The 27,496-nt window shown below is 40.4% G+C and overlaps 1 protein-coding gene across 18 annotated transcripts in view; it reads left to right on the top strand.

Annotated features, from left to right (window-relative positions):
* Positions 1 to 27,496, top strand: part of SLC25A21 (solute carrier family 25 member 21) — a 373,699-nt gene that overhangs the window by 272,957 nt on the left and 73,246 nt on the right. For 17 of the 18 annotated variants that reach the window (XM_037900636.2, XM_043549748.1, XM_037900640.2 and 14 more), the window contains one exon: positions 25,012 to 25,095. The exons of the other annotated variant lie outside the window; for it this stretch is intronic. In XM_037900636.2, coding sequence (XP_037756564.1) covers positions 25,012 to 25,095 — 84 coding nt within the window. The remainder of the gene's footprint in view (positions 1 to 25,011; positions 25,096 to 27,496) is intronic. 18 annotated transcript variants of the gene reach the window in all.

The raw sequence follows: 27,496 nt of genomic DNA, 5'->3' as shown, positions 1-27,496 counted from the left end.
GAAATTAACATTGTCATTGGTGATTTGTATCTGTTTCTATATTAAGTTCTTATTAAGGTTTTTATTAGTAATGCAAATATATTAACTAAAATAGTATCAATGCATAATAGGCTAATATCAGTGCAGTAAGAGGATAATAATGAAGACAGGGTTGCATTTATTTTTATATTCTAGAGAAAGATGAGATTGAGAGAACAGGCAGTTGAGATTTTATAAGTGTATGTGACCATAAACATATATTATCATAACGCCTAGGAACTCCATTCATGCACCAGGTCCCCATTGTGCTAGGCTCTGTGCAAACACAGAACAAAAAGAAAGAGGAGTCCTTGTGGTAGCTTAGAGACTAACAAATGTATTTGGGCATAAGCTTTCGTGGGCTAAAACCCACTTCATCAGATGCACGGAGTGAAAAATACAGTGAACAGTATAAGTATTACAGCACATGAAAAGATGAGAGTTGCCTTACCAAGTGGGGGGTCAGTGCTAACAAGGCCAATTCAATTAAGGTGGAAGTGGCCTATTCTCAACAAAGAAGGGGTGAATATCAAGAGAGGGAAAATTACTTTTGTAGTGCTAATGAAGCCAATGCAATCAAGGTGGACGTTGCCCCCATTTCCAACAATTGACAAGAAGGTGTGAGTATCTGCAGAGGGAAAATTACTTTTTGTAGTGACCCATCCACTCTCAATCTTTATTCAGGCCTAATTTGATGGTGTCCAGTTTTCAAATTAATTCCAGTTCTGCAGGTTTTGTTGAAGAATTGCTGCTTTTAAGTCTGTTATTGAGTGTCCAGGGAGATTGAAGTGCTCTCCTATTTGTTTTTGAATGTTACAATTCTTGATGTCTGATTTGTGTCCATTTATTCTTTTGCATAGAGACTATCCGGTTTGGCCAATGTACATAGCAGAAGGGCATTGCTGGCACATGATGGCATATATCACATTGGTAGATGTGCAGGTGAACGAGCCCCTGATGGTGTGGCTGATGTGGTTAGGTCATATGATGGTGTCCCTTAAATAGATATGCGGACAGAGTTGGCAACGGGATTTGTTGCAGGGATTGGTTAGTGTTTTTGTTGTGTGGTGTGTAGTTGTTGGTGAGTATTTGCTTCAGGTTGGGGGGGCTGTCTGTCAGCAAGCACTGGCCTGTCAAAAACAAAAAGAGAGTCTCTGCCCCAAAGAATTCACAATCAAAGTAGTATATATACACAGCGTCCACTGAGTTTAGTGTGAATGCACTGCAAGTGTCTGGAGGCAGAGTTTTGACTGTAGTGTAATGTACATTTTAATAACCTGAAAGATGTCACTCGAAGTAAATATGAAGAATAAATGTATTGGGGTGGAGGGCAGGGAGTGCACATCTGCTAATGCATTAGCATGGAAGGCATCTTCGTGCACAGGGCCTGCATGACACCCTATGAAATACTTAACCCTGTAACTCAGGGCTTAGATGGTGCACAGGACATTGGGCGGTCCTTTGCACGAAGGTGAATTTCCCCCCTCAAGAACAGAAGAAAACTGCATGTTTGTAATCTGTAGTTTTTAATTAATACAGGAAGAAGTGAAGATAGAGATGATGGTGATACTTTGGTTAGACTTTGGGAAAACTTAATGCCAACCATGTTCGTTCTGTAAAAGGAAAAAAGGAAATCTCATTTGTTCCAGCCTGCTGGAGACCATGTGTCTTGTTGGTGTTTTTTACATTCTTTTCCTCTTCAGGGGTCATGTCAACTGATTCCATATTCATTTGTGGTTTGTCAGTGTCTTGTATTGCATTAAAATACTGAACAGAAAGAGTTAGAGCTGTTTTGTGTTACTGTCTGTTTGATTATGCAGTCTTACGATATTAAATAGGTAGATCCTTGAAAAATAGCATTTTCCTATGAACCTATTCTAGAAAAAAACCGCGCCTTAAAATATAAAGATGCCATATTGACAGAACTTGGGGTGAGGCAGGCAAGTGCGGTGGAGGATAAATGTCCTTTAATATATATAAACTGTGTCTAAAATAATCACCTTGATTGGCTTAAATGAAACATAATTGCTTCAGGACATGGTAATAGTTAATTTGATCTCAAAGATTAATATTGAATTAAGAGGGTTGTATGTTTTATGACTTTAAAGCTGTGAAAAGTGAAATGCTTTTGCATATCCACAATAATAATCGTATTTAATAATGCTAATAGGCAAATAATGCATTTTTGCTTGAAATAACTCCTAACTATGCTTTGTTAACTGCTAATATATATTGCTTTCTAACCACATTTAGGGCCAAATTCTGGTCAAGGTTTTCAAAAGTGACTAGAGACTTTGGATGCTACAATTTTGGGGTACCCAACTTTAGACATTTTGAAGGGCCTGCCTGATTTTCAGAAAGTGTTCAGCACCCACCCTCTGAAAATCAGTCCCCTTTAAAGGGTCTTAACGTAGGCATCCATAAATTGAGACACCCAGAATCACTGTGGTCACTTCTGAAAATCTTAGTCTCAGTTCTCAGATGTACATACTTGGCTGTCATTAATTATTTAGCAATGAATTATTTACCTGAATAGGAGCTATGCAGGTACCCAAGGGCAGAATTTGTCACTAGCATGAAGCAAGTATCAGTGGATTAGAAAAACCGTAGATAGAATGAATTAGAAGTATAACTATATTAATTTAAATGGGAGTGACGTGTGCATCAAATATCAGATTTTGACTTGTGAATAATAAAAAGACTCTTAAGACGTATGATCTGCAAAGCCTCAGATATAAATATTAGAAATTGAAATCTCTGTAGTTGTTAAATTGTGTTTGCTTAAAACTGCACCTGTATACGTATTTTTAAAACTATGGCTGAGAAGACTGTAGACTGCTGCCCCAGGCAGCCCAGAGCAGTACTCACAGCACATGAATAGGGGAGCTATAAGTGACCTTATTGCATCTTTTGGACTTCTTAATCCTGCTTGGCCCTACCACCCCACCCTGGAGTACCTCCTATATTGGTGGTGAGTTGGCAGCACAACAGGCTGCAATAGGCGTCACTCTTCCAACCAAGGAGTCCCCTATGCTCTAGAAATCTGCTAGAGCTATGCAAAAAGACTTCAGGAGGCCAAGGATCTCATCCTATTTATGTATGCATAATGATTTCATGTGGCATATTGGGCAAAATGTGGCCTGTCCTCTCTTTGGCCACATGAGGAGAGCGGAGGATACCAGCCATGTGGTGGACCTGACTCATATGGCACAGGGCTGAATTACTCAGGGTGGCTGAAAGGGGGGGACACACTCTATTCTCCCAAGAGTAGCAGTGTGTGCCCCCAACTAGCAAGAACTGCTCACTGAATTGGACAATCCTGAAATGCAGAGTTCAAGTCCCAGTCCCCAGCTGAATTACTTCGGGATACCATTTGTCCCAGATTCCCTGTGGTGCCGCTCCGTGCCAGCACGAGACTCAGGGACCAGCCTCTTCCTGGTTGGAGGAGGGGCTGAGGTGGGCCTTAGCCCCAACTCACCACAAGGCCCTGCCACCTGGTCAGTCCAAAAGCCAGAGACAGGCAGTGGTAAGAACTGCCCAGGGAGCCTGGGCTGCTGTAGGGAACCCCGGATCCTCCCCTGCCTTGGGTAGGGGACAGAAGTGCCTGAGAGCAGCCCCCAGCCAGGGCGTGGGACTTCAGGGGGAAGAGGAGGAGCAGGGGGCAGGGCCTCAGGGGAAGACACAGGGTGGGGGCAGGGCCATGGAGGGGGTATGGCTCCTACATATGTCTTGCTTTTGCCTTTTGAAAAGGTGGTCACCCTAGTCTGGAGTAGGAGGAGCTGCAGGGCCATGACTCCACCCCCTTTTGTCTCTGAGTCCCTGCTGTCCCCAGAATGCAGGTGGCACAGGGATGGCTGCTGTGAGCAGGCTTTGTGCAGCTGCACAAAGTGGGGAGCTTCTTTCTTGTCCCTCTGCCCCTTTGTGGTTGTGTAGGTGCCACTCACAATCTAGCCCATAATATCAGGTTAAGTCTAGTCTAATAATCTAATGCACCTTCACTATCAGTGCGTACTGACACAGAGCAGCACAGGGTGTCTGGAAAATCTGAAATGGCTTTACACAAGCTTTTTTAAAAATAGGTGAAGCTTTTAAAGATTTTTGTTAAAAAGAAAGAAAGGTTTGAATAGGAAAAAGGTCCGTATTTTCACTGCTAATGTTCCAATTAGTCTAAAAGTATAAAATAGTTTCTGGTCACTGATCATGCAAACTGCTGTAGGATATATATATATATATATATTAGAAATTACTGTGTCTGATCTGTTTAGCAAATCAGTTGTTTAAACAGTGATGCCAAATCCTTAACTTCTTTGGTTAGATTAACTTAGACTGTTTAGGGTAGGTTAATTCTTCCAAAAAATCTCTATTGTTCCAACGTTACAGCTAATTCATTTGCATTTAATGCATTTGCAATTATTTTTAAGGTGTTTTAGATTGTGCCAGCTGACATACTATAGGCATGTCTACATGGAAAATATTTCTGTGGCTCTTATAAAGTTCCAAAAAGATAAAATGTCTCATGTTTTCACTCCAGGAGGTCTGGGTCTTTCAGACAAATTTAATAGCTATTTATGCATTGAGAAGATCTTATCTGATGTCCTATTGGTTCAGGGTCATTCACAGGCTCACATTATACTGAAACGTGGACACAGAGAGAGTAATTTGTTAATGCCATGTAGGATGAACTTGGTTAGAAAGGGAAGTGTATGCGCTTTATAACAACACAAGTGTTTCCTTGCAAATCCCTTGGCAGGTTCATTATCTGTAGAGCCCCAGGCAACAGTTGGCCTATCGTGAGAGTGAAATTTAACCCACAGCATGAAATTAATCCTCAAAGACTTGTGTCTGCTTATTCTAGAAATAATAAATTCTAAGTGATTTTATTATTCTCCTCTCTAAATTTATGCAGAGGTGTTAAATTGGTATCTAAGCTCTGTGGCACATGTCAATCTATTGATTTATGCTTAGATGAGTAACATTAATGAATAAGAGAATGGTGAGCAGAACAAAGAGGCTGGAGATTTGAACTGTAATATTAAAGTGGTAACATGTTCACCCAGCCACCATCCTTTCTCTATCCAAACCCCTAAAAACCCTTTCTTTTCTGATACGCCTTAAAACAGAGCTTATTGTGATTGTGGGGAGAAAGGAAAGGAAAAAAAATAGATAAAAGTACCCAAATTAAAAGCATCTCTGAACTTGTCAGGGTTCCCTGTCTTTTATATTTGAAGCAATTTGTGGTTTATAGATTATACTGTGTTTTGCACATCTTTTTGATATCCAGCATGAAAAAGTTTTGAAATGGTGAGATCAGAATGTGGGGAACTGATGACGTTAACGACTTGCAGGTTCTGCCTGTTTGCAGTTTTCAGGATGTACTTCTTCACTCATAGCAAAAAACCTATAGCATTAGTGCAGTTAAGTGCTACTAGAGATTACTGAAAGCAATACTGGGGGTGATCTTTTTTTAAAGGGATGAATAATTTTAAGACTAACCAGACTTATATAGTTGCTTATGTGAAAACAAGAGCAATCAAATCTTCTGTGTTGGGAAACTAACCATAAGTTAGAGGTTTAGGGTTTATTCCTCTATACACAGTGGTGTTCAATTGGCTAGGTGCTCTGTGGGTTTTTTCACCTTCTACTGAAATTGTCCACGAGCAGAGGCAGGATGCCAGATTTGGTTGGCCCTTATACATGGCCAGAACGACTCATATTGATCCATGCTGAAGACCTATCTATTTGGAAGGGAATAAGCACTGCCTCTGCCACACCATCCCTCTCCCCTGCAGAAAAGCTCTTCCACTGGAACGCCACACAGGAATACCTCTTAAGGGGTGGGGGCAAAGGGAGAAGGGGTGGAACCGCAAAGGTGCTGGTCTAGAGGGCAGCATCTCTTGCTTTACAATCCAATTTCGATGTCATAGCCTTCTGTATCTGTTAATACTGAACAAGAGCAGGAGGCATATTCTGCAGGAGCTATGCTGACAGGGGACCAGTGAAGCAGCAGGAGCCAACTGTGCAGTCCTGAGGACTCAGATCTGTAGTTTGAGCGGGGATGCAGCCTCCCAAATCTGCAGTCTCCCAAGCCTTTCTCACCAGAGAAGATAGTGTGAGGAAAACGCATTAGGAACCTTGGTGTTTTCCTCGTCATGTGAGAGTGCAACGTGGGCCATAGTGTCTGCGATGCAAATCCTGTCAGGAACTCATTGCAAACATTCTCATTTGACACTATCCTTTAAAAATTACTTTACTAGATCCTTTAAAAAAGCCTTTTGTGTTGGGGTGTTAGGAAAGAAAAAGTGGGTTACAGGAGAATGTTAAAGAGGCTGATAAGCAAAAGATGTGACTTTGATCCCAAGAAATAATTTAAGCTATACTAAAGCTGCCAGCTGATGTCATGTAAAGATCAGAGATGTATAGTAGATCTAGGTAGCTTCTGGAAACTGGGGATCTTCTTTGCTGGTGGGGCTGAATGGTCATTTGGGGAATGTGTCCCCTTAAGTTTGTGAGGGTGATGTTTAACTGTCTCCCATAACCTGTGTTGGGTGTTTGGTGGGGACTTAGAAAGAGCTCTCCAAGCTGGCATGGAATCCCTAGTGGGGAGGTAGGAGAAGAAGCAAGTTTCCCCTGGTTGGTGGTATAGGATCAGAGGAATGGAGTTTCAGGCTCCTTCCCAGTACCAGCTCTTCAAACTCCGGACTGGGGCTAGGCAGGCAGGGAGAGAGGCAAATGGCAGCAACTGTAGCTCAGTACAGCTGCAGCTTGCCCCAACCTCTTCTCATCATTCCGCTGGAGCAGCTTTTGGAGTATGTGGGGCAAGGGAGAATCTACATGGTGCATCCCCTTTGTCCACCTTAATGGCATTAAGTAAAGGATGCAGGAGAGAAGTTCTTCTTGAAGTAGCTGCTGCAGCTGTGTTAGACAAATACCCATGGTGCTGCAGCTGCCTGAGGGCTAGGCTGTGTTTATTAGACACTGCCCTGCATATAAGAGTGTGTGTGTGTGTGTATGTGTAATGGGACTGGGTACACAAGGATGTGTGTGTCAAGCTTGATCTGTAGACCAGTGTGGAGAAGGGACAGGACCATGTCCCATTTCCTCCCTGCCCCTTCTGTGGCAATACATGCTCCCACCCAGTGATGTACAAAGGATACAGGACCTGAAGTCTCCCTTAGGAATGGACGTAATAATCGGAGCAGGGAGGAAGCAGGGTGTAGCCTCCGCTCTCTCCTGGTTTGGCTTTTGTATGGGACACACAAGGAAAGCAGACTCCTTGCACCCCCATGCCTCTGTCCACTTGCTCAGAGACCTGAGGCAATCTAACACAAAGTGAACAGCAGCCAACTCAGTCCTGGCACCAGAAAGGTTCAAAAAGTTTAAAGGGGCAGAGCTGGCCTAGCATTTTTGGGTAGGCCTTAAAAAAAAGGTGGTGATGGTTTTGCTACCCCAATCCCTCAAATCTCCCAGTGTAACCAATTCCTGTCCACGGTTATCACCCCACTATGAATAGGGCCAGCCTGAGGATGTGGGGAAAGGCTAGAGCAATTGTTCTTTGAGATACACTGCAAAATTGGCAGGGGATCTTTAGATCCCATGGCTGCAGAAATGGAGCCCATCTGATTCTTCCTTTGCCCAATATTTTACAACATTTATCTGCAGTATTAGTCCATCCCTTACCCTGTTCTTGTAACCCTTCACTGGGGAAGCAGAGTGAATTTGCAAGGTGTGGTACCACTGGATTCCCATTCACGACTGCACGCTGCCTCTCTCTCTCTCTCTCAGCAAAACTGAGGAGCCACAGAAAGGAAGTTAACTGCAATGAGCAGAATTATTTCATATTGCAATTGGTCACATAAGTTGTATGGGGTGAAGCACCTCCCGTTTTCTGACCAGTCACTTCTATCACAAGTGTGTGGGGGGGGGAGAATGTAACAAGCCACCACTCTCTTCCTTATACACTTCTTAGCCATATTTTGTCCCCAGTAGGAACAAGTAGAAATATTTAGTTTTCAGATATCGCTTTTAAAATAAGTATGTGTCTTTTTAAGATAGTCAGTTACTATCACTGCGGCTTTATCTGTGAATCTTTAATTTGACCCACTTGATCCCACAGGGTTTGGTTCACTGGGTTGATGGTACAAGTACTGAATGTGATGAAGAACCAAAGCAGGAGAAACCATTAGTCCATTACAAATGTTACATGCCAACATCTGAATGAGCTTTGCATATATATATTCTTCGCAGATGGGACTAAACAACTGACAAGAGTGAACCATATTTGTGTGGGCTATCCACAGGAGAGGACTGAAGAAGAATACAAACAAAGTGGTTTTAAAAGACTTCTGTGAATCTGAAAAAGGGTGAGATAGTGCTCAACTCCAGCTGATGGCTAAAATAACACATTTTGTTTTTTGAGGGTGAAAGAGGTATAAAACCATTGTGAATGGAGCCTTAAGATGTTTCTTTGATGTGAAGATTTTCATGAGGTTAGAAACAGTTGCATAACAGTGTTTAAAAAAAATCTTAAAAAAGACATAAAGTTGCAAAGAGGCAGTAAAACCTGTTGCAAAGTATGTCCCTCAGATACTGCAGTGGCTGCTTCCCACAAACATTTGGCTGTAATCCTTTCCCTTTTTCAAAAATTATCTTGCTTTGTACCTTTAAAATTATCAGCACTTTGAAAAATCTTGTTAAACCTAAAAGAAGTCCTGTTTTTCTTTAGGTTTCACAATGTTTCAGATACTGATTACAAAGGGAACTCTCCTTTTATTCCTGAAGTCAGTAAGAAATATTATGGAAAATTGTGTTAACTCTTGCAAATCCCTCTACAACTATAAAAGTACAAATGAGATTGTCCCTGCTGTTTCAGTCAGGCCTATGAACCTCAGAGCAATAGGATATTTATAAGAAAATTCCAGACATAGCAGTGGTGCCGTGATCCATATGACCCAAACTTTCCAGTCTTTGTCTTTCCTCCTGTCTTTAAGGAAAAACAGAGGGGCATAAAATGAAAACTTGGAAGATCACAAATCATTGTTATGACTCATTATAATGAATGATTTGTGCATTACTTTATGGAGTAGTTAGGTTGACTAGGGGGAAAAAAACCCTTCCTTTTTAATTTTCACCATTTTGTGCCAATTCTCAAGTAACTGTCTCTCCTAAAATAACAGGGCTCCTTTTTCAACACTATCCTGGGCAACTGGCTAGTTTTTTCAGCTGGGAAAGTGTGTTGTGTTATAGAGGTGCAGGCTAGCTCTGCTGTTGTCAGGGGTCTGTTAGTGTTTCCATTACGATATTAAGTCCTGTTTTCAGGAGTTTATAACTTGGCTGTAAAAAAACATTAAAGGCTGAACTTTGATAGTTTTCAAAATGTATTTACAAATAACAAAAAATTCCATTTTGGTGAGGTTTTTTAAGTTCTGTTTGTGGAAAAAATAATACCCTGACACCTTTTTAGCAACTGTGATTCAAACAGTTTTTGGTACTAAAACTGCAATTTTCTGGCCATTAGTGTGCAACCTGGACTGGATTATGTTGAGTGGGTTTTTTTGTGGGGGGCGGGAAAAGGGAAATTTTGAAAAAACTCAATACAAGCAGGGCTACTGAAGTCTAAAAGTAGCTGGCCACTGCTCTGGCACAGTATCTTTTCCCCACTATATTTCTTAGTACCCATCTACATTAACACTGTAATGTCTTCGTGCTATGGATTAATGTGATATTATCATGTATGATGTCAGAGGTTTGTTTAGTGGCTTTGTAGGAGAAAATTGAATCTGTTGCATCAAAAATTCCCTTAAAATGTGGCTACACATCTATCCATTCTAAATCAGACAGGCAGTCTGTTGTTTCAACTCTAACAAAATGCCTTAGAGGTTTTTTTAAAAAGGTAGAGTAAAATTATATATAAGAGAACCTTTAAAACTGTTTAGATATTGTTAGTAGTTTGACTTAAATTCACCATAGCAAAGGAAGTCATTGAGTTTCACCTGAAACTTTACCCTTAACTTGCCTTGTTATGCCCTACTGTATGGTAAGAATTGTGCGGCTGCTAAGCACAAACTGATAATGAATACCATATAAGTTGTAATAGTGGGGCACAGCTGGGTGGGTGAGAATAGAATTTCAGGCTTTAATAGTAAATTTCCTTGCTTTAGGGGATTCGTTTCAGAGTTATAATTTTATTTTAATTGTGTCTTTGGTGGTTCAACTAATAATAAAAAACAAAGGTAATTTTTCTATGGAGAGAATGAATATCTTCATATAAACATGATTACTCTAGGCCAGCGGTTCTCAAACTAGGGCCGCCGCTTGTTCAGGGAAAGCCCCTGGCAGGCCGGACCAGTTTGTTTACCTGCCGCGTCCACAGGTTTGGCCGATTGCGGTTCCCACTGGCCGCGGTTCGCCGCTCTAGGCCAATGGGGGATGCAGGAAGGGCGGCCAGCACATCCCTCGGCCCGCCCGCTTCCCCCAGCCCCCATTGGCCTGGAACGGCCAAACCTGCAGACGTGGCAGGTAAACAAACCGGGCTTTCCCTGAACAAGCGGCGGCCCTAGTTTGAGAACCACTGCTCTCAGCAACATATAAGTTATGTAAAATACTGTATGTCACTTAAAATGGTTTGTCTCTTGATAACAATAGACACTCAGGTTAAGATTTGTGACGCTATGCACGGGATTTAGCTACTCATTTCAGTATGTGGCTAAATCCCCTCTGCTGATTTGAAAATCTCAACCACGACACTTTAATGATACTGTCCCCCCGACGAAGTGAGCTGTAGCTCACGAAAGCTTATGCTCAAATAAATTGGTTAGTCTGTAAGGTGCCACAAGTACTCCTTTTCTTTTTGCGAATACAGACTAACACGGCTATTACTCTGAAATCTGTCCCCCCTTTGAAATATATTTTTCAGTACAGCTTTTGAAAGCGGGTGAATACTCGAACTAACGTTACTTACAGTACTTTATTTACTGCAGCTTGCTCTTGGCAATTTTTCACTTAAAATGCATTTCATATTTTATACTGTTTTCATATTTTAAAATGTCTTGACTTATTTCTTTTCTTTTGCAGGGGAAAAAAATCTTCATGTGACTATACCACATTGGCAGTAGGGAGTGAATTTAAGGTGTGCTGTGTTGTGGTGTATAACTTCTTCTTTGCCGATTCACTGCAATATGAAAAAATATAGTAATGCACCAGGGGGTAGAGGGGTTGATCTCACAAAAGAACTCAGAATGTTAATGAAAACTGAAAAGGGATCTTAATTTCTCATTCAATAGCAGTTTAAAAAATCTCTTGCCAGAAAACCATCGACTAGCAGCCATTTTCCTGTCCTCCGAGTCAGATGGAAAGGTGCTGTGTGATTACCAAATGGGAAATTGAAACCTCATAAAGAAAAAGATTCAGAAATACATAGCCCTTTTTGTAAGAATTAAAATAAATCTGAAACCTTTCCTTGCTGGATATAAAACTTAATTAAGATTTACTAGAGATACATAATTTAATATTTTGACTGATCTAATATTAGAGATAATTTCGTAGTGAATCTCCTGCTTGAATGTACTAGCAAATAATTAGCAGTATGAACACTAGAATAACTTGCCAGCAGTCTAGTGGTTCATCAAAGTTGTGCTTTATTTTAGACACCTACAAGTAGACCAGCCTTTGTTGGTAGCAGGCTTTTCAAAATAACTGAGGATAGCTTTGATTTTACTTTATTTATTTATTTATTTATTTATGTATTGAGGCAACCAATAGTGTCAACATAATCTTTAGGTTAGTAAAGACCTGAAGAAGAGTACTGTGCAGCTTGAAAGCTTATCTCTTTGGCCAACAGAAGTTGGTCCAATAAAAGATATTACCTCAGTCACCTTATCTCTGTGATATCCTGGGACCAATACGACTAGGGTTCTTACAACAAGTGCTTCCCACTTGATCTTACCTGCCATGACTCATAGACTTCAAGGTCAGAAGGCACCATCGTGATCATACAGTCTGACTTCCTTCACATTGCAGGCCACAGAACCTCAGCTACTCCTGAAATAGATCCCTAACCTTTGTGTGCAGTCTCTCAAGTAGCCACGTCTCAGACCATTCAGGGCATTAAAGATCATCCCCAACATCTTAAATTGCACCCAGATGCATACAGGAAGCCAATATAGAATCACAAGCACATTATGTATTCATGCTGACCTCTCCCACCTCAGGAGGCAGACAGAGCTGTGTCTGCACTCAGGGCCAGCCCGAGGCCAAATGGTACCCCAGGTGAGGAGCGTCTTTGGCGCCCCCTCTCCATTTGTTAAATTTTTGAATACCTTATTTTTTATTGCATTTGTAGCCCATTTCACAACTTTGATGTACTATTTGCATGCATGGTTTATCCCTGTCATATAAGACAATACATTTGCAGCTAGGATCTATAAATCTGCGAATTCATCGCCCCGCAAGCCTGGCACCCGAGGCAGTTGCCTGGGCCGCCTGCCTCTATATTCAGCCTCCCTCATCTGCGCTGTCTAGAGCATCTGGGTGGACTTCAGGGGTAGAACATTATAATAGTTTCTAAAGGGTAATCAAGTTGTGGACAGTTTTCAGGTTCACATCTGAAAGTAATGGTTGATGCTTCCTGGACAGGTATAGCTGTTGAAGGCCCCCCGCTTATATCAGGGAACCCAGGAACAGCAAAGAGCCAAAAAGCACCCCAAGGCTGTGAGTTAATTTGACAAAAGCTAGATCTGTACCCTTCATTTTGAGGGTGCTGACACCACTTCTGTTCATTACTCTAAGCCCTGGTCTACACTAGGACTTTAGGTCGAATTTAGCAGCTTTAAATCGATGTAAACCTGCACTCATCCACACAATGAAGCCCTTTATTTCGACTTAAAGGGCTCTTAAAATCGATTTCCTTACTCCACCCCTAACAAGTGGATTAGCGCTTAAATTGGCCTTGCCGGGTCGAATTTGGGGTACTGTGGACACAATTCGACGGTATTGGCCTCCGGGAGCTATCCCAGAGTGCTCCATTGTGACTGCTCTGGACAGCACTCTCAACTCAGATGCACGATTGTTTGCCATTGCTCTGACGCAGGGAGGGGCGACTGACGACATGGCTTACAGGGTTGGCTTACAGGGAGTTAAAATCAACAAAGGGGGTGGCTTTACATCAAGGAGTATTTCAGGCAGGACTTCACGGAGGGTTCCAATAAGAAATGGTGCACCTAAGTTATTGTTCTTATTGGAACAAGGAGATTAGTCTGGCCTCTGATTGATACATGGCTAGATTTACCTCGCTGCACCTTCTCTGTGAGTGACTGCAGTGTGACCTAGAGGAATGAGTCCCCTAGATGGGCGGCGGAGGGGGGGGGTTTGCAAATGAGTACAAAACAAATCTGGTCTATTTCTTGTTTTGATCCACTCCATCTATCTTTTACATCTTTGGCTGGCAGCAGACGGTGCAGAAGGACTGCATGCCATCCACATCTCATGGCTGCTCGGCAGAAGATGGTACAATAGGACTGCTAACCATCCTCATCTCTTGCCTGCCCGGCAGAAGATGATGCAATAGGACTGCTAGCAATCCGTATCACCTGCCTGCTCACCATAAGATGGTTCAATAGGACTGACTGCAGGACTAAAGAGAATGACCTGATCAAGTCACTCCAAATTTAGTCCCTGCGCCCATGTCTGCCCAGGCGCTCCTGATCGACCTCACAGAGGTGACCAGGAGCACCTCGGACATGACGATGATGGCTACCAGTCCTATTGCACCCTCTGCTGCCACAAGGCAATGGGTTGCTGCTGCTGTGTATACCGCGTCTGCCAGCACCCAGGAGACATACGGTGACGGTGAGCTGAGCGGGCTCCATGCTTGCCGTGGTATGGCCTCTGCACAGGTAACTCAGGAAAAAAGGCGGGAAACGATTGTCTGCCCTTGCTTTCACGGAGGGAGGGAGGGAGGGAGGGAACGGGGGCCTGACGATATGTACCCAGAACCACCTGTGACAATGTTTTAGCCCCATCAGGCATTGGGATCTCAACCCAGAATTCCAATGGGCAGCGGAGACTGCGGGAAATGTGGGATAGCTACTCACAGTGCAACACTCCGGAAGTCGACTCTAGCCTCGGTACTGTGGAAGCACTCCGCCGAGTTAATGCACTTAATGCACTTAAGCATTTTCTGTGGGGACACACACTCTCGAATATATAAAACCGATTTCTAAAAAACTGACTTCTATAAATTCGACCTAATTTCGTAGTGTAGACATACCCTAAATGTTTTTCTTTGCAAAGAAGGAAATTAGCGTAAGAGGTTAGCTTTTCTTTGTAAGTGCAGTACAGAACTTGGAAATAAGCAGTAGTTCTATTCTTCATAGAAATCAGTAGATTCTTTGCTTTGACTTAAATGCTTGCAGGTTCAAGATTGTAATATGGTATCTTTTCTACTGTATCACCAGCACTGACTGAGTACTGAGCAATGTTCTCATTTCATTCCTCAAAATTAAAAACGTACTTGCACAACATCACAGCTAACAGTTTGCTTGATATTTTTCTGGCCCGTTTTTGATGTGGAATAAAATAGTGAATTATTTAGTTTTAAAAAATGCAGTTCCTGAATTAGATTATTAAAAACATGTATGGTTTGAATGAGGCTTGTGCTGTATTTCTTTCTCAGGAAGATGATAAAATATTTGAGTGTCATGAACTGGTGAGACTGCTATAATTATTTCTTTTGTTAGCCCTCAGCATAATTACTGTAGCACATTTCCATGGAACTGTTCCATGGGCAAGTTAGACCTGCTCCTGGGCAGGTTTAATTCATGCATCTCTGTTTTTGCCAAATATTCTAAGTACTTTGTAATTATTTTTGAACAAAGTTCTTGGTTCTACCTTTTTAGCTACCGTATGTTTTGTCTTGCATTGTGCAACATAAAGGAGAAGTCACATTAGTGTGTGGAGAAAAAAGACTTAATAATTCCTCAGAGCTTCACTCCTAACAGAAGGTCACTGCACTTTTTTGTCTCCTGGTGATCTCATATTGTTGTTTGTTTTTTAATGAATCAGGGTTATGATAGGGTAACATCTAGGAGAAGACTTGGATTTGTAAATTTGTCTCTGTATCAGAGGTATTTTTAGAGCCCTTATCCATGTAGTATTGGAGCAGTAAATAAAATAACTTAAATTACCATGATGTTGCCCAAGAGAACTTCAGAATGAATTCTGCTCCTCACCTATCTCAGGTTGTCAGAAGATTTGTTTGTAACAAGCATCTCCTCACAGCCCTTCAACTGGGAAGGGACAAGAGCAAAGTAATTGATCTGATTTATCATAATTTGGACAAGAAATGTCGGTGCTGGTTTCCTTCTCCCACCTGGATTTTTCACTGACTAAAAGACTTCTCAGCTGGAACACAAAGAATAAAGGAAAGGCGTTTTTAAAATGAATGGGGAATATAAAAGGGATGAGGAACCTTCCTGAATAAGATTATTGCACCTAATTACAAAGGGTGAAATTCACCCCTATGCAGAGAGCCAACTCCACGCACCGCTGAGCCACTTAAAACTTCAGAAAAGGAGTTTGGTGGTGCAGAGGCCTTTTCTGCTTCTGTGCAGAGATGAATTTCTCCCAGACGAAATTTTTTGTTTTTAAATTGTATGCACAAGTTAGAGTTAGAATTTCGATGCAGGATGGGAGACTGTTTGGGCTGGTTATTATGTTGCCTTTGAGCTAGTTCATCTGTCAAAGTGATGAGTAGTTTACTGATGGAGCACTCCCACGCAGCCATAAAGCTAAAAATTCCTGTGCAATATACAACAACGCAATAAGCTGCCTCCTTTACTGATGAACACCGTGCAGAGTGATTATTGGGCATTGGTTTCAGAGTTCTCTTATAGTCTGAAAATAAAAGAGTAAACTCTGTGCCCTTGTTTTGAAATCTGAGCCAAAGTTTGTGGTTAGACTAACTCCACACACATCCCAGGGCAGATTCAGATGTCTTAAAGTGTTCTTTTCCTTGAATATGCAAGCACATACTCAAACATGTATATGCAAAACTTACAATATACAGTAGTTCAGTGAAACCTGCTGATGGTATGTCAAGCCTCTACAGCATGCTCTAGTAATAGAATACAAGTTCTAAACCTTATTTTGTTACTTCGGAGGAGACCTAATTGTGCTTGGTTTTATCCTGATATATTGTTAATTTTTTGCCACTTTACAGGAACTGGGTCTTCTTCTTCTTCAGCCTCTTAACTTGTTTTCTTCATTGGGACTGACCACTGTGCTTTTCAGTCAGGTCCCAGCAAGAGAATGTAATAATGGCAAATGTTTACTTGTATTGTTTGCATTTATAGTTTACATGTCTCTAGTACCTTCCACGTGGATCTCTTAGAGTACTTATCAGGCCACAGTACACTCCTGTGTGGAAAGAAAGCATTATGTGTGCTTTGCAAATGGGTAAATCAAGACACATTGATTGGCTTGCCTAAGGCTACACAGGAAGTCCATGGCAGAGGCGGGAATAGAACCTCCTGAGTCCCAGTCCTGGGCTTTAATTAGATCATCCTGCCTGTTTTCCAGGAAGAATCTTTCCACTCCTGCTAGGTCTGAATCAATCCTCCTGCCCCTTCCTCCATTTTTTACCATCCAGAATTCTGCCAGATCCATGCCACCTATCACTGTCCATTTTCTATTGAACATGAGAAGATTTGACCTGGGGCTGAGTGTTGTGACTTACATTTGTAAACCTTTTTGCCAGGTCATGTAGTTACTACCAGTCAAAGGAAAAAACAAAAAACAAAAGCATTTAGTCTGCTGCTACTCCTCAGCCTGACTTCTTCTGTCCTCCCCTCTGCCCCCGAAACCAGATGGGGCAGTGCTCTCTTTTAAGTTGTTTGTAATTCACCTAACTTTTACAATACCCTTTACCCAAGAATATGACTGCTACTTTTCCTTCCTCTCACTGGCCTTACCCCTAGTACATATCTTCACATCCAGTCCTCCTCCCTGCCCAGATAAAAAACCCATGCACACCAGTTGGTGATAGCTACCATGCAATACCACTCAAGCTGCTGAGCAACTGATGGTGCGACAAAATCTCCAAGAAGTGTAATAATACACAAAGGTTACAATGAAGTGGGATCAACTTATTGTGCATAAAGAAAATGTTCTGTAATCTCACTCTCATGACTGGAACTGGGTGAACTATTCTCAGGGAATTACATATTATTAGACAGAAATAGGAGCTAATTTATCTCTGAACAGACTTTGCTTTTTCAGGATTTGTTCATTATTTGAAATTATTCATTGACAAGAAAATACTTCCGTCTGTGAATTGGTTGTGAACTCTACTACGAGTATTCACTACTGTATTTGTAACTTGCTATTCACACTCTGTGGTTGGTCACCTAATCTGCATAGAATTCATCTTCCGAATTAGGGGATTCCCAAACCCACATACAGCTTTCAAGATAGCTATACAAGTATGTCCATTGTGAATACTCATACAAATACATATTTGTGTACATAACTGAAAAATTTTGCCTTTCCAAAAACAAATATTTGCTCCTCCAAATGTCACAGAAAGTAAATAAGAAGGATTATGAATCCCATCAAAGTGAATGAAGTTTTTATTGAAATGAATGTTGGAATACACTTTTTTGCAGTATTTGTCTATCTGTACTAATGATTTATCATTTGTGAAGCAAGTAATTTACAGTAGAGAAAACTGAGATAGCTCTGTAGAGAGTAAAAACTAAATATAGGTCTAAAATGCAAAATGGTTTTTAAAAAAATTCTGCCCCTTGCCTGTTTCTATAATGTTACTGTTCTGCTATGTTTCTTTATGGCCTTGTACTTAAAATATCATCAATGCAGTCCTATAATACTTAAAATATAACCACATATATTGCATAATTTATATCTATGGCTTAAAATAATTAGGTTTTTGTTCTGAAACGTAATGTTCATTTGTTCAACAGCTTGTGTGACTACAAGGATTTACTATTAAAATAAACGGCAGAATTATACTCTCAATTTAGTTATTATCCCATAAGTAATATAAACAACCTGAAGAATTTGTGCCAAATAGTAGAATAAACTACCTTATCAAGGTCCATTTTATAATATCGGGTTTCACATGAAATTTAAGCACTAGTAATGCCATATACAGCATTTATAGTAGCTGTGCAAATCTGCATTCATATACAGCCCTAACAAATGGCACCAGAGTAAATGTTTAAGTTAACAAATTTGATAGCTGTTTAAATTGTGATCCAGTTATATTTGAATATAAGCGTGTAAACTGCTAAAAATATAGCCTCAGACTATCAGTTTTCAAATCTAGTTATGCTTATAGGAGCAACTGCAATGAGGTATATCTGGAATCACAGGAAATTAATTAAAGTATAAGTTCTAGTTGTTGACCTTACATTTCAGAAAGCTATACATGTTTAAAAGCTTTTTTAGAATTTACATTGCACAGAAGATTTAATTTGCTTTTGTTACTATGCCAAACAATTTTCCATCTATCATCTAAATTGACTGAGTACCCAAAGTTATATATTTACAGTATGCATATAAATGCTTTCCCTCCTTCATACTTTGCAATCAGGGAAGGAAATATCAAGGATTTGATTCACATCTTAAAATTGCACGGTGCCCCTGTCATCTCAGTTAGACGTAATAAGGGTGTGTAAGTTAAAGGGGAGACAGAAGACTCACCTATTAACAAAGATCACGAATATGGTCCAAATGCTATTTTTTTCTTGCGAGAGAGAAAGCACCCATTTTTTCTTTCCCTTTGATCTTCTCAGCAGCAGAACTGGTGTATTGGCAGCACAGTGCTGAGCACCAAGAATCTCTGGAATTCATGGGTGAAATCCTGGCTTCATTGAAGACAATGGGCAAAACTTCTCTTGCAGGAGTGACCAACCTGTGGCTCCGGAGCCACATGCGACTCTTCAGAAGTTAACATGCGGCTCCTTGTGTCGGCACCAACTCTAGGGCTGGAGCTACGGGCGCCAACTTTCCAGTATGCCGGGGGCTGCTCACTGCTCAACTCCTGGCTCTGCCACGGGCCCTCCCCCACTCCACCCCTTCCCACCCCCTCCCCTGAGCCTGCTGTGCCTTCACTCCTCCCCCCTGCCCCCAGAGCCTCCTGCACGCCACCAAACAGCTGATTGAGATGTGTGGGGAGGGAGGGGGACGTGCTGATCAGCAGGGCTGCTGGTGGGTGGGAGAAGCTGGGAGCAGGTGGGGGGAGCTGCTGGGGGGCTGCTGACAAATTACAGCAGCTCTTTGGCAATGTACGTTGGTAATTCTGGCTCCTTCTCAGGCTCAGATTGGCCACCCCTGTTCTATTGAGTTTAATGGAGCCAGGATTGACTCCATGAGTCTGTGCTGTGTGGACAAGGTTTGGTTGCTGACAGTATATTTAAATACAGATATCAAATACTGATTTACCCCTTTTTGACAATAAGGAAATGATAGTATTTTTAACATGGATTGAAAAGCTTGTGGCAAATATCTCCAACAGCTGGCGATGGGGCAGTAGATGGAGAGGGTGCTGAGTTTCTACGGATAATTCTTTCCCAGGCGTCTGGCTGGTGGGTCTTGCCCACATACTCAGGGTCTAACTGACCGCCATATTTGGCATCAGGAAGGAATTTCCCACCGGATCGAATCGGCAGAGATCCTGGGGGAGGGGGGTTCGCCTTCCTTTGCAGCATGGGACATGAGTCACTTGCAGGTTTCAACTAGTGTAAATGATGGAGTCATGGGGGAGGGATAGCTCAATGGTTTGAGCATTGGCCTGCTAAACCTAGGGTTGTGAGTTCAATCCTTGAGGGGCCATTTAAGGATCTGGGGCAAAAATTGGGAATTGGTCCTGCTTTGAGCAGGGGGTTGGACTAAATGACCTCCTGAGGTCCCTTCCAACCCTGATATTCTATGATTCTATGGAGTCTCTATAACCTGAAGTCTTTAAATCGTGATTTGAGGACTTCAGTAATTCAGCTGGAGGTTACAGGTCTATTACAGGAGTGGGTGGGTGAGGTGCTGAAACCTGCAATGTGCAAGGAGGTCAGATTAGATTATCATGATGGTCCTTTCTCGCCTTAAAGTCCATGAGGCTATGAGAAAGCCTTACACAGCACTTGGCATCAAATGGGGGAGGGTTAGTAAGAGCTGGGTGAACAGACTTTGAAAGCAAAAAAAACAAAGGTTCCTGGGCTGTCAGGCACCCAGAAGGCTATCTTGGTGAGGGATAGTAGAATTGACAACTTGTGGGAGGGAGAGAATACAAGGTATCACTTCTCCTCAGCCAAGTAACACCTCAGCCTCTCTTTCCCCACCATCCTGTGGATTTCACTGCATTCAGGGTAAAACTGGCTTGCAAACTTTTGCAGAGGGAGGGGTCACTGGGAAGCATATGGGGACTGTGGGAGTTTACAAAAACTGGGAGAAAACACTGGATTTTGTAAAAACAGCAAGGACAGTGGGACAGATCGTGGAAACAGATGTGTGATTTTCAGGGACATATGATCACTCTACGTAAGAGGGTTTTGCACAGAAACTGCTTCACAGAGTGGTATAATGATTACTAATGGGAAATGGCTGGCACAGATGGCAAAAGAAAACGGGCATCCTTTGTGTTGAAGAGGAGTTTATTTGTGCCTAACAGATCTAGTATTAGAAGTGGTGATATTTGCATGGCAAAGTATAGTGAAGATGGAAAACTTTACAGAGCAAAAGTTTGCAGCATAAAAGGTAACAACCTAACTGTGAGACATGTGGATTATGGATCTGAGGAACTTGTTGGCAGAGAGATGATTAGACAAATTCCTGATCAACTGCTTACAATACCTATGCAAGCATTTCCATGCTGTCTATCTGGATTTAATTCCCCAGGGGGTTCATGGAGTGATGAAGCACAAGACATTAGAGGAGTCATTCAAGGGCAGTTTCTGTCCATAAAGATTACCCCTTTCATGATGTCCAGGTGAGAAGAACCTGGGATTATTTGTCCTACAAATAGCAGTTGTACAGCTGCACAAATATGGGTCATTTAATCATAGCTTCTTTGATTTTGGATCACAGAGGTTTACAACTTGGAGTTTAGGTTTTGAATAAACACCAAAAATCTCAAAAAGAAAAGCATTTAAAATGGCTATTTTTACATGGTTTCCACCTGAAACCATAACCGTTCCTGGACCCGTCCTTTCCTTTCCCTTTTCAGGCTCTTGTCCTCAACTAGCTTGGGAATCCCTCCTCTTATGTAATCTTCTGGGGTGGATTGAGGACAGTGGCTACTGCCTCCTCTTACAAACATCACGAAGCCCTTTGTGGTAAACTTAGGAGGGAGAGGGAGATAATTATTGCTGCAGCATTTTGAACAGACTAGAGAATCAGCAAAGCTGGTGGAGAAGAGGTTACAGCTGAGGAAAATGTCAGTTGTTTGAACCTTTTTCTAGTGATACGTTCAATAAACTTGCACCTTGTCGCAGCATCCACTGTCTATTGCTTCTTGTTGTGTGGCAACGTTGTTAATGCACTCTTAACCCGGGTGCTTCAAAGGGCTCTGCATGGGCAGGTCCAGGTGCCCATATGGAGCCCTAGAAAAGGACTGTGGCCTTATCTTGTTAGCGTCCTTTCACTCTGACTCTGAAAAATGTTTAGTTGCAGGATTTGCTTTTTAGACTTCAGAATCTTAACCAGACCAGAAATGTGTGCTCCTTTCTATTTAGTCAGGCAGGTTAGCTTCTGTAATTCTAACAAGCCAATAATGTATAAGACACAGTCTTCCGGTTTCCAAAGCGCAAGAAATTCACTTGAATATGAGCATTTAGTTAACACTGTTTTCAGAGAGAAATAGATTTGAAGCAGAAAAAAAGCATTGTGTGTCTCCAGGTTGTGCTCAATCCCCTAGTGAATAATGTAAAACAGACCAGGTTGTTTTTGAAGTGAATGCTTTCACCCTTCTTTATTATTACTAGTACAACTACAGGGTGCTGCTGTGGCTGCTGCTCCTCCCCCCAGCAAAACAAATAAACATCTTGTCAGTTCTTCCTCTAGCTTCTAACAAGTACTGGTGATCAGTTAGCTAGTACATTAAAAAGTTAAACCTTATTTTATTGAGGCAAGCAATTCCAAATCAAATAACCCAGTTCACAGATCTACATTAGAGCACATAATTGGCATATATTTTAGGATTGCTGTTAAAGCTATTAAAAAGATTTACTAGGGAAGGAATTAATCCAAAAACCCTAAAGGAAGGAATATGTTGTTTGTGTCAAATGGACTCACTTAATACTAAGATCTTCTCTCCCTTTAAAAAAGAAATTGAAATAAATGTAAAAAATATTATTTAACATTTTTAGTAAGAAGTTATCCTTTTACCCCATAAACTGATACAAATAAATTAACTATTATTTTATTAAAGTGCTTATTCTGTTTCTGCATTTTATGAGCAGAAATATTAAGAATTAAGAAATATACAGGACAGTTGTATGTGGCTATAGGATAAAGCTAAAGTAAAATAATTTTAATATATATTATCTCTGTTGGGGTAGCCCAGGATTAAGGCCCCAATCCAGCAAATATTTATGCATGTGCTTAAATTTATGCACATGATTAGTCTTGTTAAATAATTTGTATGTGTACAGGTAGCATATGCATAGGTATTTACAGGATAGGGGCCTACGTTTTTCCAAGAGTATTTTAGAAACAATCACCTTTATTCTAAATTTCTGCTTAGGACGAAAGTCTTAAAACTTCTGAAAAAAGTTTTATGGTTTAGGACTGTCTTTCTATGTAAATACTAGTCTACAATTTCTTTCAATTACTAGTGAATTTTTACAAGGTTTCTTTTTACAACAAATGGAGCCCATCACTTTTGAATTTAAACTTTGAGGTATAAATGATCAAGGCTTAAACATACTAATATTAGTATAAATCCTACGTGTTTGTGTGCTAAGATTTTTTTTTCAGTCTTGATTTCTTGGCTAGTGTAATGTAACAACTTACAACATTCCGTTGCTGTTATTACTGTTGGACTTTGTGCGATGCCATTGAGGCATTTTCAGCTATTAACCTTCCCAAGGGTTCTTTTCAGACAAAATGTTATGCATCAACTCTCATATGAGTGTAAACCTCTAGAACAGCAGTCTCTGCTTTGCCAACTTGGCAGCAAGTTCTCTCACTAATAAAAGAGGTTACCTCAGATGGAGATCCCACATGTGCCTGAACTGCTTTTCTTAGGACTATGGAGCGATCCAACATTTCCTTCTAAATGCATTCAAAAAAGATGTGGGTTTGCCTTCATAATGGCCCAAAGAATTATATTACATCACTGGAAATTTGTCTCCCAGAGTGAAGAAAATGCTTAGATTTGTTAGTGCAAACAGCTTAGGAAACACTGATAGGCAAAACTAAGAATGCCTTTTGCTAAAATGTGAAAACCTTTTTTGATCCTGCTGAATCCAGTTGAGATGGAAGAGAAAATTGTTGTTTAATATCATTTAACTAAAATTGTACTAGTTGGTGGTATTATTTGAAGCTGATGGTGTCTAATCAGAATAAGAAGCCATATTTGTATGTTTTCTGTCTAAAACACAAATGTATGCTATGTGTGAAGAACATAAATAAAAAGGTAAACATGCTTGTTTTATCTTTTGCTTAGGACTTCCAGCAGTATTTGATTATAATAATTAATGTCTGAATGATTCTTTGAAGCAGGCGTTATTTAATGCACAGGGCTGATGTTACATGAGTTATAATGGCAGTCTGTAGATGGCCTCAAACAATGCTATTCTGAACTTAGATTACTAACGTTTGTGTTGTTTTGGATGCTGGATAGTAATTGAAAAAAATCTAAAAAGAAATTATGTACTTCCAACTCCGTTTGAAGTTCCCTTGATGTGGAACTTGGCTAGGCTACTCAAGTGAGCATCTTTGTAGCTCTACAGTTTTAAAAATGAGATATAATGAAAGAGTGCACATTTTGGTTTTAGATGATAACTTTCTCTACAAAGTCCCCTTATTGTGTAGGATGTAGCCAAAGACTTCTAAGTGTAATCAAACTGTGAACAAAAGCACAGTATATCCAAGGTTCAAACTGGAAAAAGATGTCATGATCCCCCCAAACCCCACCCCGCATACACACTTTTAAAACAAAGGGTGGAGGGGATGGGGAATGTACGCTCTAGCCTCTTTTTCCTTTTCTCTATTGGCAGCTTTGAGAAGTAGGTGTACCCCCATTTGGAGCACTCAGTAGATTAAACACAGTGAGTTATGCTGACCACCTTTATCCAGAGTTTATAAACACTGGCATGTATGTTTGCAGTCTTAAATCATAATCTTGTTGTTTTTCTTAAGGCTGATGTGCTGCAAGCATTGTCAGCTTGCTGCTGAATGTTCATTATGTGTCAAAATATGAGCAGAAGAAAGGTGACTTCATTAAAGTATTGATAGCTGCATTTTATATTGTTCGCCTCTGTGTTAAATGTCCAAAAGTGACTGTTAGGCGCCTGATCTAACTTCCAATAGAATCTCCTGATGATTTTAGTTGGAGTTGGATCAGACACTAAAAATAAGAAATTGTATGGTAGGTTCATTTCACAGTGGTAAAATGCATTACAATATGCTACTTCAGATTTCTGAAAACAGGGTCTGATTCAAAGACCATTGAAAGACTCCTATGAACTTCCATGGACTTTGGATCAAGTCCATGATTTGCAGTTTATTTTTTACACAACAAGAAAGAGGTGTAAATTGTAAAAGTGTTGGCTATCTGAATACTATGAACTACTAAAAAGTTACTTTTAAAACTGTATTTCTCCTTTGTTTAATAACTCCTATGAAAGTAGTGTTAATAAGAATAAATATCAGGAACAGTCTATAATAATGAATAAGATATATCAATAAACCTTAAATTCCCTTTTATATAGAAAGTGGCTTTTAAAATCCTTAACTTCACATGCTGTTATAAATTGTATTTTTTAGGTTCCAAATTCAAAGAGGGAAAACTGATCCAACCAGTTACAAGAGCTTGGGGGACAGTTTTAGGACTATTTTCCGGACCGAAGGGTAAGAATACATATGTTATATTTGTCAATTTTATGTGGCTGTTTCTAATCACCCAGCTTTCCAGACATTGGAACACTGCTTTTAAATTAACCCTTTCTCCTGTGGTCAGAATTTGGCAAACATTTTATTTGACATAATAAACAGAATCTGAAATGCCTTACACATCATTTAGATGCAGGATGCTTAATTATGCTCTTTGTTACACCAGTATGGACTCACTGAATTCAATAGTGTAATACTGATTTGGCCTAGAACCTATGTCATTAAAATCCTCTCTATTTAATATATAATAACACCAATCCAGTGCAGCACCAATTCCTGAACTCTGATTAACTGGCATTTCAAGTTAGCCAAGGTGGATTAGCTTCCCAGCAGTTGCCCTAACTAATGCTCCACAGGAGCAACTTCTCGGTTCTGTGGAGCATCTAAGATCTTTTCTAGGGTTCCTCCCCCCTGATCCAACAGATCTCTTAAGCATGTGCTTAACTTTCAATACATGAGCAGTCTCACTGATGCCAGTGAGTTCAGTGGGATTACTCACAAGTTTAAAGTTAAGTACATTAGCAACAGGACCGCTGCATGATTGATGCTTACCTTTAATAGAGGGGACTCAAATTAGCCAAATCCCAGTTTTATACAGCTTGCAGGCTTACCCCCAAGAACTTTGAAAATACAGTAGAAACCTGATTTTATACTGTATGGATTTTCAGTACTTGACTTTACTATGGATTAAATAGAATTGTGCTTTTACATAAGTACAGAGTAGCAGAACTAATGTTTTCAATCACTAAGTAAAGAAATCTTTACAAATGTTTCCATTAAGTTTGTGAGATAGAAGTCTGCAAATCCATCTGCGGTGATTATGTTGCTTTCAGTTACTTTTTGATTCCTGGTGAAGAACTGCTGTGCATCACACCTATAAGACATGTGACATTTTAAAAAACATTCAAAAGTTTGCTAAAATAACTAGGATTTCTGGTTTTTCTGATTTGTGTGTGTGTTATTCTTTATCCCTTCTGAAAGAAAAATGAAAAATGTATAATCCCTTCATCTAGTTGTTTAAAAAAAAGCATAAATCAGGTATAAATCACCAGTAATTCAGTATTTTGAATTCAGTGGGCATTTGGGTGTGATATGAATGCAGGACTGGAGGCTTGATGTCTTTTGGGTCTGATCCAAAGCCTACTGAAGTCAATGGAAGTCTTTCTTGACTTTAGTGGGACAACTCACAGTGTGTAAAATTAAGCATGTGTGTGAGTCTCTGGAGGTTCAGAGACTAAGTGAATAAAATATTTCCTATTTAGCCAACTTTGAGCCTTTTTTTAACTCTTCTATCATTGGGTAGTTTTGTCCAGTCCAGGGGTGTAAAGTAACAGAGACTATATGAACTTGAATATATTATTGGAGGTACAAACCCTTCACCCTGCTCTATTTTTATTTGGAAAAGGAACAACTAATATTCATTTCAATTAAGTTACAATAAAAAGGTAGACTTTTTCCCTCAGATTTATAACCTACCATAAATTTCAAGTAAATAGCCCTTTTTAATATTCTTTAGAATGTGTTTTTTTATATATGTCTTTGTGGAGTTTCTCTTCAGCAGCGAGACTCAGACATGTTTGTTGTTCAAGAGTTTTTGTCACATACATATTGTACTTTCAATCATTTCTCAAAGACACAAAGACTACTTATCCCATTAATACAACTCAGTTAATGCTGATATTATTGCCATTTGCAAGGAAATGTGTGGTAAATTACCTTATTCAGAATATATACCATACCTGTTGTCAAGGTTCCTTCCCCACTCTGAACTCTAGGGTACAGTTGTGGGGACCTGCATGAAAGACCCCCTAAGCTTATTCGTACCAGCTTAGGTTAAAACTTCCTCAAGGTACAAACTTTGCCTTGTCCTTGAATCCTATGCTGCCACCACCAAGCGTGTTAAACAAAGAACAGGGAAAGAGCCCACTTGGAGACGTCTTCCCCCCAAAATATCCCCCCAAGCCCTACACCCCCTTTCCTAGAGAAGGCTTGATAAAAATGCTCACCAATTTGCATAGGTGAACACAGACCCAAACCCTTGGATCTTAAGAACAATAAAAAAGCAATCAGGTTCTTAAAAGAAGAATTTTAGTTAAAGAAAAAGTAAAAGAATCACCTCTGTAAAATCAGGATGGTAAATACCTTACAGGGTAATCAGATTCAAAACATAGAGAATCCCTCTAGGCAAAACCTTCAGTTACAAAAAGACACAAAAACAGGAATATACATTCCATTCAGCACAGCTTATTTACCAGCCATTTAAACAAAAGGAAATCTAACACATTTCTAACTAGATTACTTACTAACAAGTTCTAATACTCCATTCCTGTTCGGTTCCCAGCAAAAGCATCACACAAAC

The sequence above is a fragment of the Chelonia mydas genome, chromosome 6 (genome assembly GCF_015237465.2).
Source record: "Chelonia mydas isolate rCheMyd1 chromosome 6, rCheMyd1.pri.v2, whole genome shotgun sequence".
NCBI lineage: Eukaryota > Metazoa > Chordata > Testudines > Cheloniidae > Chelonia > Chelonia mydas.
The sequence above is the reverse complement of the archived record's forward strand: the minus strand, read 5'-3'. Positions and strand labels throughout refer to the sequence as shown.